General features: G+C 39.4%; 1 protein-coding gene across 13 annotated transcripts in view; it reads left to right on the forward strand.

The window, feature by feature from the left end:
- The window catches only part of CFAP46 (cilia and flagella associated protein 46), a 146,766-nt gene that overhangs the window by 21,753 nt on the left and 109,854 nt on the right, over positions 1 to 15,159 (forward strand). For all 13 annotated transcript variants that reach the window (XR_007357663.2, XR_012669400.1, XR_012669401.1 and 10 more), the window contains 6 exons: positions 1,526 to 1,620; positions 2,994 to 3,104; positions 4,220 to 4,319; positions 7,127 to 7,225; positions 10,465 to 10,655; positions 13,148 to 13,376. Coding sequence is in view for 9 of the 13 variants with exons in the window: in XM_048857999.2 (XP_048713956.2) it covers positions 1,526 to 1,620; positions 2,994 to 3,104; positions 4,220 to 4,319; positions 7,127 to 7,225; positions 10,465 to 10,655; positions 13,148 to 13,376 (825 nt within the window). In the remaining 4 variants the exon portion in view is untranslated. The remainder of the gene's footprint in view (positions 1 to 1,525; positions 1,621 to 2,993; positions 3,105 to 4,219; positions 4,320 to 7,126; positions 7,226 to 10,464; positions 10,656 to 13,147; positions 13,377 to 15,159) is intronic.

Raw genomic sequence — 15,159 nt, forward strand, 5'->3', positions numbered from 1 at the left:
TGAGAAAGTCCTATTTTAAAAAGCAAAAATTCCAGAACAGCTAAAGTGTTTGGGGAAATGAATGAATGAAGATGAGTCTATAAGACAATTCTTTATTAAGTGTGCCTTACATTTCCCATTATCCAAATTTATCCAAAACATTTCTTGGGGAGCTATAACATTTCCATGGTTTGCAACAGAACTGAAATTTGGCAAGGGGATGTTTATGGGGTCACAGAAGTACCTCTTGTGGTCTCCCTTAAAATCCATTTAGATTTGGCCAAGTCTCAAATTGTCAAAAATTGTCATTTGCAATCTGCATTCTGCTTAACAGAGCTTGCTAGAGACTTGCTGCTAAAATTGATCACCATTGCACCTACCCTAAGCATGTTCTCCAGCATCTCACTTCAATGTGCCACTGATGGATCCTCTTCATCTTCAAAATGTTGATTGGCCTAGGATTGGATGCACTGTGTGTGAACCAGGAGACTATGAGATCTCAACTCATGTCCACTAATTAATGTTAATAATTCTGAGCTCTCCACATCCTTATTGTTTGGCAAGACTTCGTACCCCAGTGAGGAATTACAAAATGGGGGATTGGATCTCAAATCTTTAAAACGGGTGCAGGACTCCTTGCAATTGTGATATTAGTGAAGCAGTAAAATGGAGGCAAAGCCAGGCTGTGCATTGTTAGCTGCTTGGAGACATTGTTGAGAAAATCAGCCTGGCAGTGGCCTTAAAATGAACATAAAATGGTTTTAAAATTACATCTGGACTGAATGTCTCAGCAGTGCCACCAAGCTTTGCACTCCCTTTAGTGCTTTAGTAATAGCATAATTGATTCCAGGATCTTTTAAGCTTTTAGCTTTTAAATAACATTGCATGAGGAAAAATACTCCACAGGGGATAAACATAGAGAATTCTTGAGTGGGAGATGGGTCGGGAAGGAGATAAAGAGATTGAAGGAAGGTAATGCAGGAATGGAAGAGCTTTTAAAATAACCAAAAATTCTGTTGGGGGTAGTGGGAAGCTAAGCCTTCCTCACAAAGGGCGAGATGGTTGGGAGAACAGAGGGCATGGTGAGGTGTGAGAGAAGTTGAGGTGGTCATGTTTGTTGGCATGTGGAAGGTGAGTACAATAGGCAATAAATCAAGGTAAATCAGAGCAGATGAATTTGTGTGCTGTGGTTAATAGTATGTAAATATACAGGTGTGTGACAGTAGTGGTACAGTGTTCATCCACAGTAACTGGAGGAGACTGTTAGGGCTTTAGTTAGTACTTTAAATCAAATCCTAATAGTATGTAGAGGTTTAACTTAATGGGCCAAATCCTCAGGTGGCATAAATTGGCATAGCCCTAGTGGTAAAATATTCTTGCCTGTTATGCAGGAGGTCAGACTAGATTAGCACAATGGTCCCTTCTGGCCTTAAAATCTATGGAAGGAAAAATGTAGTCAATGAACCTACATTAATTTACACCAGCTGATGACCTGTTCCTTTGTGGTTTATTAAAATGGTGAATTATTTTGTTACCATTTTTGTAGGTGCATCACAAACTAATGAACGCTTCCCAGATAGAGGAAGACATACAAAGCTCCATCAGTTTGTCAGTCATTTATAAAATTCAAACAATAAAATCGTAAGTATTGGAATCCAGCCGTCCTTTTGAATTTTGATTTCTGACAATAAATATGTAAATCCAGATCCTAGCTCCTGTTCTGGTGGCACAAAGCAGCTTGTAAAGCCATCTTAGCTGATCATTAGGGGAATCCTCTTGCCTAAAGGAATCCTAGAAATCTGGGTGTTGTGGAGAAGCCATGATGGATCCAGTGCCACCCTTCTCCCAGCACCTAGCACAAGGGAAAGAGGTGAAATGATCCACTGGGACAATGTGCCATTGTGTGAAAATTATGCTGAGAACTGAGGGAATTTAAAGATGTCTGAAAGCCATCATTGCATAAATGTAGCTGAGTACAGATAACTGTACATAAATCTTAAATGAGGAGAGAGAGAAAGAGAGAATTGTGGAAGTCACATCTTAAATATAGGGGGCAAGTCATAAAGGGAGAAATTATCACCTATAGCTTTTAAAAATTTAAAAACGAAGAACAAAACACAGGCATCTAGACCTTGCTTTCTTTTAGCAACTATGAAACACAACTGAGCCCATGGTCCCAAAAACTTAACCACTTAATTTTCCCAACTTCTCAACCAAAGAGCCATTCATTTAAGGGCAAATTCTGTTCTTATGTAGATAGAGGTATTTCTGGAATAACTTCTGCTTATGTAAATAAGAGCGGAATTGAGCACTCTTTTCTTTGAGCCCCTTTTCCTTGCCCATACGTTCAGTTTCATTCTCCAACTCTAACATTTCTCTCACTCTGAAATTTTCTTCTTGCCTGGGCTTCAAAACATTTTCCAGATTCCATTTGAATCTAGATTATTCAAGATATCCAATTATATGGTGTTCATGTGGATATTTTCTTATATGGCATCTTGTTTCTGGGAATCCTTAGCTATTTCTTGCCACGTTCTATGTTTACTTTCATTTTGAATAATTCTATTACAGTAAGCAGCAGTACATTCCACTTAAATGGTGAGGTAGAAACATTACTGTGGTTAGGGGACATACGATACATCTACAGAGAAAAAAAAAACCCACAGAAGTGAGCCTCAGAGCCTGGGTCAATTGACTTGAGCTCACAAGGCTTGCACTGTGGGACTAAATTTGTCAGTGTAGACATTCAGCTTGGGCTAAGGCTTCGACTCTGAGACCAAGTGAGTAGGGAAGGTCTTAGAGCCCAGGACACAGCGCCAGAGCCTGAAAGTCTGTACTGATATTTTTAGCCTCACAGTGTGAGCCACACAAGCCCAAGTCAGTTGACCTGGGCTCTGAGACTCGCTGCCTTGGGAGTTTTTTTGCAGTGTAGGTTTACCCAGAGTATTACAGAAGAATATTTGAAATATTTATTTTTCTGATTAAATAACCATCCGTTTCTAATATAATTGCAGACAATTGGATACAAATGAGTTTCCAAGAGAAGCCACCACAAGTCTGAATACCGTGTTTGAATTTTTGAAACAGTATGATGAGGATTCTTCAGTTTCAGTTCTTGATGAAAAGTAAGTTTTATTGGTCATCGCCCTCTGAAAGATCATGATGAGCCTGATTCTGATCCCATGAAGTCCATGGCACAATTTCTATTCATCTTTGTGAAAGTAGTTATTCTTCATCATCATTATTTGCAATAGTATTTAGATGTTCAAATGAGGGATCAAGGTCCCATTTTGTTAAATTAAGCAGCCCTGTAGTATCAAATATCTTCTCCCCATGTAGGTACTTATAGACCATGATTAAATGTTCTTTTAACCTTGTCTTTGATAAACTGAATAGATTGAGCTGATAGAATTTAGTCTCTCAATTTAATACAGTTTTCCAGACCTAAATCATTCCAGCTCTTTTCTGAACCCTCCCTAATTTTTCAACATGATTTTTGAAGTGCGGACACCACACTGGATCCAGTATTCCAGCAGTGGTTTCACCAATGTTGTATATAGAGGTAATATCTTCTTTTTACTCTTCATGCTTGATATTTTCCTATTAATCCATCCAAGTACTATCTTAGCTTTTTTAGCCATAATTTGCACTGGAAGTTCATGTTAATTAGGTTATCTTTCAGTCCTCCTTACGGTCACAGCTTTCTAGAATACAGTCCCCTTCCTGTAAGCATAACCTACATTCTTTGTTCCAAGATATATGGCCTTATGTTTGGCTGTAGTAGAATGCATGACATCTGATTGCATCAAGTTTGCCAACTGACCTGGATCACTCAGTATCAATGATTTGACCTCATTATTTGCCACCTTGACTGTCTTTGTGTTATCTGCAAGCTTTGTCAGCAATTATTTTATATTTTCTTCCAGATCAGTGAAGATGATGATAAGGAATAGTGTTGGGCTAAGAACCAATCCCTGTAGGATCCCATTAAAACACCCTCACTGGTTGATAATTTCCCACAGACAGTTACATTTTAGTATTGATCAGTTAGCCTGCTTTTAATTAATTTACTGTTTCTGTATTGATTCTGTATAGTGCTAGTATTAAATCACAATGGCCTGCAGTATTAATTCAGATACTTTAGAGAAATCCAAGTGAGATTTATCACCTTAATCAAGGAATTATATCAAGTTAATTGGATGAGACAAATGATCTTTTAATGATTTTATTATTTTTGCAGAATTCCTTTGCTTCTAGAATTGGCTCGTCTTTCTTTGAAATTAAACTGTATCCAACTTGCATTTGATTGCATACATGATTTGAAGCAAGCTGGGATTAAAGTAAGTGCTAGGATTACACTGGTCTAATACTTTATTGTTATTATGCTTCAAAACAATTCTGTATGCATCAAGGCCTATTCTCACACTGAGGTACTGATGTAATTAACCCTCATTAATATGAATAGGAGATACTTGCATAAATTTTCTGTCCCTAAATTAGAGAAAAGATGAACGATTAAGGAAAAGAGTTTGTCTCAGAATAGTTAAAAGAAAAGTTTTGTTAAATAAAATGTTAAATACAGATTCTTGTCTATATTTTGAAACTGTCTCCTGTGGAAAGTCTTAATTGGGGATACCTCCAAAACTCCTCATGTGGGAGGTATCTCTCTCCCAAAACGATGTCGCAGTTTTGGAAAAGATGTAACCAGCCCAGCCATGGAAGATTCTGTCAGCCATCAATATGTAAGCTGTAAAAGCAGTGATATTTTACTTAATATTCATGGCACTCTTTTTGAATAAAATATTGTGTAATCAACCTCAGTATACAGCAGGTGGATTCCACCCCTGCTGAGAGGGAAGTGGGGCATTCATATGTGCCAAGGCTAGGCTGTTGGTTAGGGTTAAGGTATGGGGCAGCAAGAGGAGCTTGCCAAAAACATACCTCAGGTTATTCTCTCTTCTTGGTAATGGGAGGTCATAGGGCTGTTCCTTCAATGAACACACAAGTCTGTATAGGCTGTGAAACCAGCTGTTCTTGCTATCCCCTCCCATTGCTGGATTTGAGGGGTTCAGTCCTGCTCCTTCCCCAAGCCTCTTCTCCTGACATTTTATTGTTTTAATTATTCTTATTTTGTAGTAATTAGATTATGGTGGCAAACAAAGCGTATACTAGGGGATTGGAGCGGAGTATTGTGTACTTGTCCTGTATGCTCTCACTATAACTGTTGGTCTGGGTGGGTGTTTGTCCCTGTCCACTCTCACCTCCAGACTGGCTGAAGGGGACTCTCTTGTTTATTCTTTCTGTCCCCTTATTGTCTACCACTGCACACAGGGAGCCCTAAAGTTCTCAGGCATTATAGTGTGTGGAAGAGCTGCTGTTCCCGTGGGGCAAGAGGGGGATTTACAGATTCAAAAACTGTGTCCCTCTCAACCAATATGATTACGGTTGCCTGGTGATTTCCATTGTAAACCCCTATTTTCAGCTGCTTGTAACTTTACCAAACTTTAACTGCTGAGGCTGATATTTTCCATGTTAGCTGTCTACCTCAGGCTGATTGTTTTTTGGTATTGTGTTTTGTTTTGTTTTTTGTTTTTTTAATTTCAACCAAAATGGTTTGGCCATTTCCAAGAATGAGGGTAGGGAAAAATAAAGTTTGGAGAACTCTTGCACCCTTCCATGCTTTGGAATATGGGCTTGAAATTTTGCAACGGGGGAGCTGTCAGTGATGGGGCTTGAAATTTGGCAACAGGGGGTGCTGTCAGTGATGTGTTTTTTTTACTGCTCCAAGAAAATCTGCCAAAATGTGACCAAGTTATAAGACTTCGAAAAATCATGGTTCACCCAAAATCGCCAAAGATTCCATCCTCACTGAGCATGCTTGAGCTTCTCACAGCACCTAGTGCTGACTAAATTGTGCATGCGCTATCCCCTACAAAGTGACTGAGCATGCTTCTGCCCTTCATAGCTCCAGCATGTTAGCAGGCTGTGGAATGAACCATCTCCACAGAGTGACTGAGTATACTGCAGCCCAGGGATATGGGGCAAACCTGCAGTTTCCTTGTACTGGCTGCTTCTGGCTACTCTGGGCCAGGATTGGGCTGATCACTAGATCTGAGAGCAGGGAGCCTGATCATTTATGCTTTCAGTGAGACGCTTTCTGTCACTCAGGCAGTGTGGAGGAAAGCATCTGATTCAAATGCAGAGGGCACAAGTGTTGGACCTTGAGGATTGTGGGGATGGACTGGGGGAGTATATTGGGAGCAGGAGCCTAGTGTGTGAAGACTGATCCTGGTTGGGCAAGGAGACTGGGAGCTGGGGAGTAAAGTGTGCTTGGTGGAGGGGGGCAATGAGCTAGTGAGCACTGGGGGGGGGAACTGAGATCAGACGAAAGTTTGTTGAATCAGAGAAATTTCTGCAAAACAGTTTATTTTTGATGAATCAGCATTTTCTGTTGAAATTCTGTTTTGTCAGAAAATTCTTGACCTGCTGTACTATTGAGAGACCTATTGGAATAATTTTTTCATATAGATTTTAATTTTGCACCTTTCAGAAGCAAACATCTGCATCAAATATCAACAAAACAATAGTATTGGACCCCCTCCAGCATGTAAAATCAGATAATTTTGTTCAGTACCAGCTCAGAAACAATCAACCATCATTCTTGACTCTTTTGTCTTACTCTTGAGAATTGCATGTTTTAGATGTAATAGAACAGGATTATCAGTTAAAAGATTTAATTTAAACTGTCAAAGTAAAACCATAAAGCTAGGAAAACAAAAGTTTTCAAAATAAAACCAAAGACATAAACTAATGGAAAAAGAATTAAAGGTACCTGTCCTTTTCAATCAACACAAAATCTTTGGTGTTCCATTTGCCCTTTCTACTATACTTTGCAAATATAATGGGTTGAAATCTCCTACCTTCCAAATCCTCTTTGTGAACCTTAAATGACTGGAGATAGACACTTGAGAATTCCCTTTGTACTGGCATGTCTATCTCCTGTGCCAGTTTCTCCCAAAGTCTGCAGTGTATATGAATGGGGAGGCGGGGTGGACTTCACTAGCACATCTGTTTGTAAGGTTGGGGTCTAAATCACTATACTTGTAATTAATTTTACAAATATATTTTATATATTCATATTTTATAGGTGCCAGGAAAACTGATTGAAATAGAATGTCTGGAATGTGAATATGAAGTCCAGAAACTTGGCACTAAAATTGCAACTTATACTAAAGGTGTTGTTGAGGTATGTTCTTTAATTAGCACTAATTTCTATGAAGAAGGTGAACATTAACTTTCTGTTAAATTTTCAAAAGTTGCACATTAACTGTGTGTCTCAATCTCATGCAACTTTGTAAAAAAAAAAAACCCAGATCATTTTCAATTATATCCATTAATTTTAATATATTATCTTTCTAATGGGCCTGAACAAAAGAACATTGAGTGAAATAAATAGAATCCTCTGTTCTGCCATCATATCAACAATTCGGTAGAACAGGGCCATATCATGTTGTTCCACAAGAAGGAACCAAATTGTCTGGCTATACCAAAAGAAGGATAGGAGACATTTGATATGGTTTTAATCATGCTGCAGCTCTATTAGATGTCTGGAACTACCTGGCAGATAAAAGTGTACAGTGGTGGTAACCCCATGTTTATTCAGTAACTTCCCAGGGGACTTCCATCAGCTACCCTCTCTTTTTCCATCCAGGTCTCCTAGCCAACCCATTGCTGGCACCTTACTATGCACCCCCCTTGTAGGAGGGTTTAAGGTGGGCTTTAAGAAAGGCGGTTTGGCTCCCTGCTGTACCATTCGTAGGAACCCCAGCTCCTCTCTATTCTCATTCCATTCATTTAACCAACATCTCCTTTTAAAGTCTTTTACCAAGCCATTTATTTGGTCACTGTACACGTTCCCTAAGGAATACCTGCACTGGATATCTGCCCCACACTTACATAATGAGTTGCGACATATAGCCTAACTCCCTTCGTGCCACACATCAACAAAGCTCTCCCTGAAGCCGCTGTGGGGAAGACAAGAAAACCCCAACTCCACCTATGCCAATTTGGTGATAAGGAAAAAATTCCTTCCCAGCCCCCCTGAAATGAGTCTGCTAGAGCAATGCCTACAGCAGGTCTAGACCAAAGCTGGTACTTCACCACCTAAAGGGGAAGAAGGGTGGGTGCTGCTGTAAAAGGGGGCTTCACCACACAGGCTGTGCCTTTTAAGCCCTTATGTCCACCCAGTTCTCAGGAGATGAGTCAGTGACACCATGCTGGCCCCTTCTGCAGCAGTTTGACCTTTCCCTCGCCTCCCATAAAGCACTATTCCCTTCATTCAGCCAGCCAGCCAAATTCCCCCCAGCTTAAAGGTGTGCAGTCAATGGAAAAAAGGGGACAAAGGAATGCTGTGTCATACTCATATTTTGCATCATATCTAGGGAAACAGTTTGCATACAAATTGTGATGGGTTTGGTCACAGAGACCTCCTTGGGATTGTCTTCTGACGTGCTGGAATTACCTCTGAGCCCATTTTCCCTGTCAGTTTGGGACTCCAGAACCCTGCCTTGTTGAGCCAGACACACTAGTCTGCTGCAACACAGATCCAGGTCTGGTCCACGCCCGCAAAGCAGCAGACTTCAACCAAAAACTGCTCAGCAAGTCACCTATCTCCAGCACCCAGACATCCACTTCCCAGTGGGATCCAAACCCCAAATAAATCTGTTTTACTCTATATAAAGCTTATACAGAGTAAACTCATAAATTGTCCGCCCTTTATAACACTGATAGAGAGATATGCACAGCTGTTTGCTCCCCCAGGTATTAATCAATTACTCTGGGTTAATTTATAAACAAACGTGATTTTATTAAGTATAAAAAGTAGGATTTAAGTGGTTTCAAGTAATAACAGAAAGAACAAAGTAGGTTACCAAGCAAAATAAAATAAAACACGCAAGTCTAAGCCTAATACATTTAAGAAACTGAATACAGGTAAATCTCACCTTCAGGGATGTTCCAATAAGCTTCTTTCACACACTAGACTCCTCCTTAGTCTAGGCCCAATCCTTTCTCCTGGTACAGTTCTTGTTAGTTCCAGCTCAGGTGGTAACTAGGGGTTTTCTTATGACTGCAGCCCCCTTTATTCTGTTCCACCCTCTTTTGTAGCTTTAGCATAAGGCGGGAATCTTTTGTCTCTCTGGATCCCCACCCTCCTTCTAAATGGAAAAGCACCAGGTTTAAGATGGATTCCAGTTCAGGTGACATGATCACACGTCACTGTAAGACCCCAAGCCTCCATTCTTTCCGGCCTGACTCACAGGAACACAGGAAGATTTACAAGTAAACAGCCATTTACAACCAATTGTTCTAGTTAATGGGAGCCATCAAGATCCTAAGCCACCATTAATGGTCCACACTTTGCATAATTACAGTAGGACCTCAGAGTTATATTTCATATTGCTAGTTTCAGATACAAGAATGATACATTTATACAAATAGGATGACCACACACAGTAGATCATAAGCTTTGTAATGATACCTTATAAGAGACCTTTTGCATAAACCATATTCCAGTTACTTTATATTCACAATCCTAAGCATATTTACATAAACATATGGAGTGTAATGTCACACACATTGAGGGCCAGATTTTGCAAATACATGCATGAAGGAGTAACTTTACTCCCATAGGTAGTCACATTGAGTAAAGTTGCTTCTGAATAGAAGTGTTCACATGTTTGGAACCTAAAATATCAGTCAATTATTTCAATTATTGGATAATTAGAAAAAGACATATCAGTGCTATTATCATTTGAATACATGTAATAGAAATTTAGATATATTTAAGAAGTATCCATAAAACAAATGCATATTACTAAATTTCTTTTTAGTTTTTACTGTGTTAAAACTCAACTGAAAGCTATGAATTTGTAAATTTCTGCTGTAGAGCCCTATTTATGTAGGCTAGGATTTTCAAAGAACTCTGTGTTGGCTTCACATTGAAGTCAATGGGAGTTTTGCCATTGATTTGAATGGAGCAGAGTTAAGCCAAGACTGATTCCTTTGGAAAATCCCACTTATAATGTTTCTTCTTTTCTTTCTACCCCATGTTAGAACCTCAGCATCTGATGAATTTACTAAATCCTCAGAATTCACAAATAATCCACAATCATGGATTTCTGCTATCATAGGCGATAGGGATAGACAGGCTCTTGGGTGAGTGTGGCAGTAGCTGTAACATTATAGAGTACCTAAAATGACATTCTTTAGCAGTCAAAATGAGACTTTGAAAAAAAAAAAAAGAATTCATGTACTGTGCATGAAATACGGGGTACACTTGAGGTATGTGAAAGTTTCATAAATCAGAAACTACAGAGGGTGTTTTCTGTTGGAAAGAACCTAAAATTGCAGTTTTACAGTAATATTTAGCAAATCATTTGTATTATATGTATATATAATCAATGTGAAGTAAATTTTTATTTACAGACTCAGCTGAAAGTGATAAAAAGACTTGAACAAGTGTTGCAACATGCAGTTCGACTGGGAGACCCTAATGTTATTCAGGTGGTTTGTGCTACACAGTGGAATCTTTGCCTTCCACTGCTACAACACAATTTGCATCAACATGTACGAAAACCATTAATATCTGTTGCTGATAGCTTAGAAAAGATTGACAGGTAAGTTACTATGCTATGTACGTTGTTATTTGTTACTTTGGAAAATAGTGGTCATTTGAAAGCTAATGTAAAGACCAAAAGGTAATTATGGGCATCAGTAAAAGGTGGGTAAAAATAATATTTAAACAGGACACTTAAATAATATCGCATTCCTATTGTAGCCTTCCCTTATGCAGATCTCAAACATCTCTGAAAAATTTCCCAACAGATTATAATAAATTAATATCTGGATAATCTGTATCTCACCCTATCTATCACTAAAATGCAGCCTTCTCTCAAATGAAATATCACAAATGATTAATGGTATACAGAAACACTGCAGTTTAGGACAGGAAGTGAGGAATAATGTATCCAATTGAAATTATATGTGGAAATTGTGTCATCATAATGTGATAAAATATGTTGGAATATGTCCTGGATTCTGACAAGAACATCCCTGCATTTGGGAAAAATACTGCACAATATATAATAATTTGATTGATTGCACATGTCTATTCCACCATAGGGGTGTGTGCACCAGTTCACAGTTGTTGGAGACTTTCTTCCATCTATGGCACCTGTCGGAGTGAAGTGAGCACAACTGCTGCCTTGTGCTACTATGCACAGGTAGAACAGGTGGAGTGGCCCGGACCCACCCATCAGTTCCTTCTTACTGCTCATGGCAGTTGTTAGAGGTGGTGTTTCTTGCCTTTTCAAGTCCTTCCCTCATAGTATCTGTTTATTATAATTCTCGAGTAGTCTGAAGGTTTTTCATAGTTTTAACGTTAGAGTTAAGTTTTAGTTTTTGATAGTTTGGACTCTCTGTTTTTTGCCTAGATATCGGGACTGGTATCGGGGTCATGCCTCAGTCTCCAGATTGCAAGTCTTGTTGCTCTTGCAGAAAATCAGTGCCTGTGAGTGACCTCATGCCAACTGTCTTAAGTGCCTGGGGGATATTTTTCAGAGTTTTAAGCCCTGTTCCAAGAAAGACAGGGCTGCCAGACTCAAGTTTCACTTAATGGAGTCCGTGTGCTGTCCACCATTGGAGCTTCCTGCTCAAAGCAGGCACCAAACAGGTCTGCATCTCTTAGGCGTACTCTCCTGGTTTGGCTGAGTCAAACATTGATCAAACTAAGTAATTTAGCTCAATCTTGCAGCTGTTTTTATTGAGTTGCAGTCAGAATAAAGGGCAGTCTAATGTCCTCCCAAAGAAACTCATCTTGGATTTCTGCTTGCTCCAGCTTGTTTACACTGCCAATTGGCTATGTGACTCCCCCAACTAGAATATTAGCCGGTGCAACCAAGTTTCATGCAGCTTCTGCAGCCTTTCTCGCTCATGTGCCCACCTTTGACGTCTACGAGGTGGCAACTTGGTTGTCAGGTCATACATTTGCCTCTCACTGTGCCATCTCTCAGCAAACCAAGGATGATACCAGATTAGTTGTGTGGTTCTCCAATCTTTGTTCAAATAGACACCAAGGGCAACCCCTGTTTGAACTGCTTGCGATTCCTCTGCAAAAGAATGGACACATGCAATCACTCAAAGAAAAAATGGTTCAACCTCTTGTAAGTTGTTCTTTGAAATGTGTTGTATGTCCGTGACTCACCCTCTATTCCATGACACCGGTTTGATATGGCTTCCTGAAGGACCATATCAAAGTCTATCTGGTAAGAAGGATCTGAGGAGGCTCGGGGGGTGGGGGGGCACTCTGCTCTTTATACCTATGTAGAGTAGCATGAGGTAGCAGAGAGCTCACTGCATCCCAACAAGTACTGCTGAGGGAAGAAAGTCTATAACAACTGTGTGCTGGGCGCACACACACCTATAGTGAAATGGACATGCGCAACCCATCTCGAACAACAGTTATATGAAGGTTAGTTACTGTTTCTTCCAAGAGGTGAGAGCTTGACTATTACATCTCAGACAAAAGACAGCACTTCCTGCAGCCTAGTGTCCTCTAACACCACATTGGGTTATTGATTCATTAGTCAAAAGGAGGGGTGCCATGTATTGTATTGCCAGCACCTTTTTTGTAGTAGTTGTGACGTTTTCCTTAGAGGTGTCTTGTCCCATCCCTGATTCAGGAAGGTGCTTAATGACATGCTTAACTTTAAGTAACTGCGTAGTCACACAGGGTATGTCTACAGGGCACTTTTGAAAATATGGTCATGTCATTTAGGTACCTAAATAGGAACTACTGAAAATCTGGCTCTTTTTGAACAACTCTATCAGTGATACAGAAGAAACAGCTCAACAGCAAGATTATACAGTTCTTTCTTGGCTGTGTTGGCTCCCCAGGGCTAAGGAAAGCAAAATGTAGTAAATGGTTATGTTAGTCACTTCAGTATGATGATATGACACAGAAAACATGCAAGGAACAGATAAGTTGAGTGAAGGAATCTTGTTACTTATATTATTCATATTTCAGCCGCATTTTTTATAATTTTAAGTCTAGACAGCTTTGTCTCTTACTGTTTTAACAGTTTACCTATAAAATTGTCCAATTTCCTAGCTTGTTGATTTTGCTACGTTGCCAAGTTCATATGGAAATTGCTCGTATTGAAGAAGATGAAGATAGAATAGAAGCTGCCATGGAACATTTTCAGAAGGCTATATATCTAGATAACAATGGGCAATACCAGGAACATCTTAAAATGGCTTTTCATCGTCTTCATTTATGCACTATGTTGTACAAGTCACCTGAGCGCCTAGAGGATCAAGCAATTATGATGATTGAACAGGTAATAATAAAGAACAATTTCATTTGTAGAAACAAAAAGTTTGCTTATTAAACTTCTCCAAAAGAAATTTTCATTTATAATTCTATTCTAAGAATTGTGTATATTCAGATCCAAGATTTCTAAGATAATTAAGTTTTGGCCTTTTGAGTAATTTCTTGCAAAATTATTTAATAAATAACTGTTAATGTTAATCTTTACTGACAGTATTCAAAGGAGAGGGCAGCAGTTCTGATGCATTCAGATGGCAATATCATCCATACACCCATGTAGGAAGAGACTGAACTAGCAGGGTTTATGGGGAAAATAAACTTGTGTATCGGCATACCAATAATATTCCATCCCATGTTTACACTAAGAACACTCATGTACAATAAAGGAGATAGGAAAGTACATTAAGGAATGCTGCATTTCAGATCCCTCTGTGTTGGCATACAATTGTCAGCGTTGGTGGACTGCTGTATTTTAGGTATGATTTGATTTTAGGTATAGCATAGTTTCAGGACTCCAGCAACTTCTCTGATACCATCTCAGATAATTCAGCTGTGATAGTCCCCAAATAATCTGGTGTTTTAGGCACCAACAAAAGCATATAAATATTAAGAATATTAAGGTTCTTCCCCATTTATATCTTTGTGCTGCAAAAGTGGAGCTCAGCAGCTTATGGTTGGCTCTCTACATAGTTGTCAACTTTTAAAATTGTGTTTCAGGGGTCAGTTGTCTAAATAAACTGAAGGCCTGTGCATTTAGAACCTAGCCCCTAGAGGTTTTGTGTGGATTCTGGTGAATTTTAGCACTTATATTCTGTTTTACAAAGATCATCTGCCTAACAACCACAACCTCCTTTGGGCCAGGTAATTATTACCTCAGTTTTACAACTGGAGAAATGAAGACACAGAGAACTTAAGTGAGAATCAATGTCAAAGTTGTGGATAGAAGACAGGAGTATATTGCTTCATCCATTAGCCTGTGTTGCTTTTCATTTTACTGAACTGCCGCTGATAGTGATAACGGATCATACTAGCTTGCTCAGCTGCAGGTTGGCTGGGAGGAAACTTGCAGCAGCCTTTGCACTGTCAACCTTGGAGGCATTGCTTCCTGCAACTACAAACGGATTTGGAGTCTTCACAGAGATTCAGAGATCCTTGGCCATGGTTGTCATAGAACCTAGAGGTTAGTGCTGGGCAGTTACAGTTAGTTATGAATGTGATCTTTAGGACAAGTCAGTGACAAGCTTCCAACTCTAGCAACCAGTTTATATAGGGTTACAATTTCAAGGCTAGCTTCACAAGGAAGAAGCCTAGAAACATGTTTTGTAGATGAAAGCTGAGAGTTTCCTTTCGATCTGAAGGTCCAAATCAGCGTGGGATGGATACATGTATGTAGTCTTTAAAGACTACAAAGATCACCTGTGTATGTTGCTACTGGTCCATTAGTGTACGGATGTGCACAGTTACTCCTCACATGTGGAACAGAAGCTGAAAATAATAATTTAATGTTAAAACACGAGGATTTCTGGCTGAAATTATACAGGTTTCCTGAAGGACCATACTATCCTAAACATCTGCTCGCCCCTGGCAAGCCATGACTCTCCGATTCCTGCAGACCACCAACCTGCATCATTTGCATGAAGGGATTTCCTCAGGTTGCATCCTCAGACCTGTTTTTGGAATAACTAATTTGCATTTGCTCCACAATGTGCTGTGAAATGGACCACTGATGCTTTTTTGGTTGATATGTTGCATATTAATTCTCAATTATATTTGGTCATAACCAAACTGTTTTG

The sequence above is a fragment of the Caretta caretta genome, chromosome 7 (genome assembly GCF_965140235.1).
Source record: "Caretta caretta isolate rCarCar2 chromosome 7, rCarCar1.hap1, whole genome shotgun sequence".
In the NCBI taxonomy this organism is placed as follows: Eukaryota; Metazoa; Chordata; order Testudines; family Cheloniidae; genus Caretta; species Caretta caretta.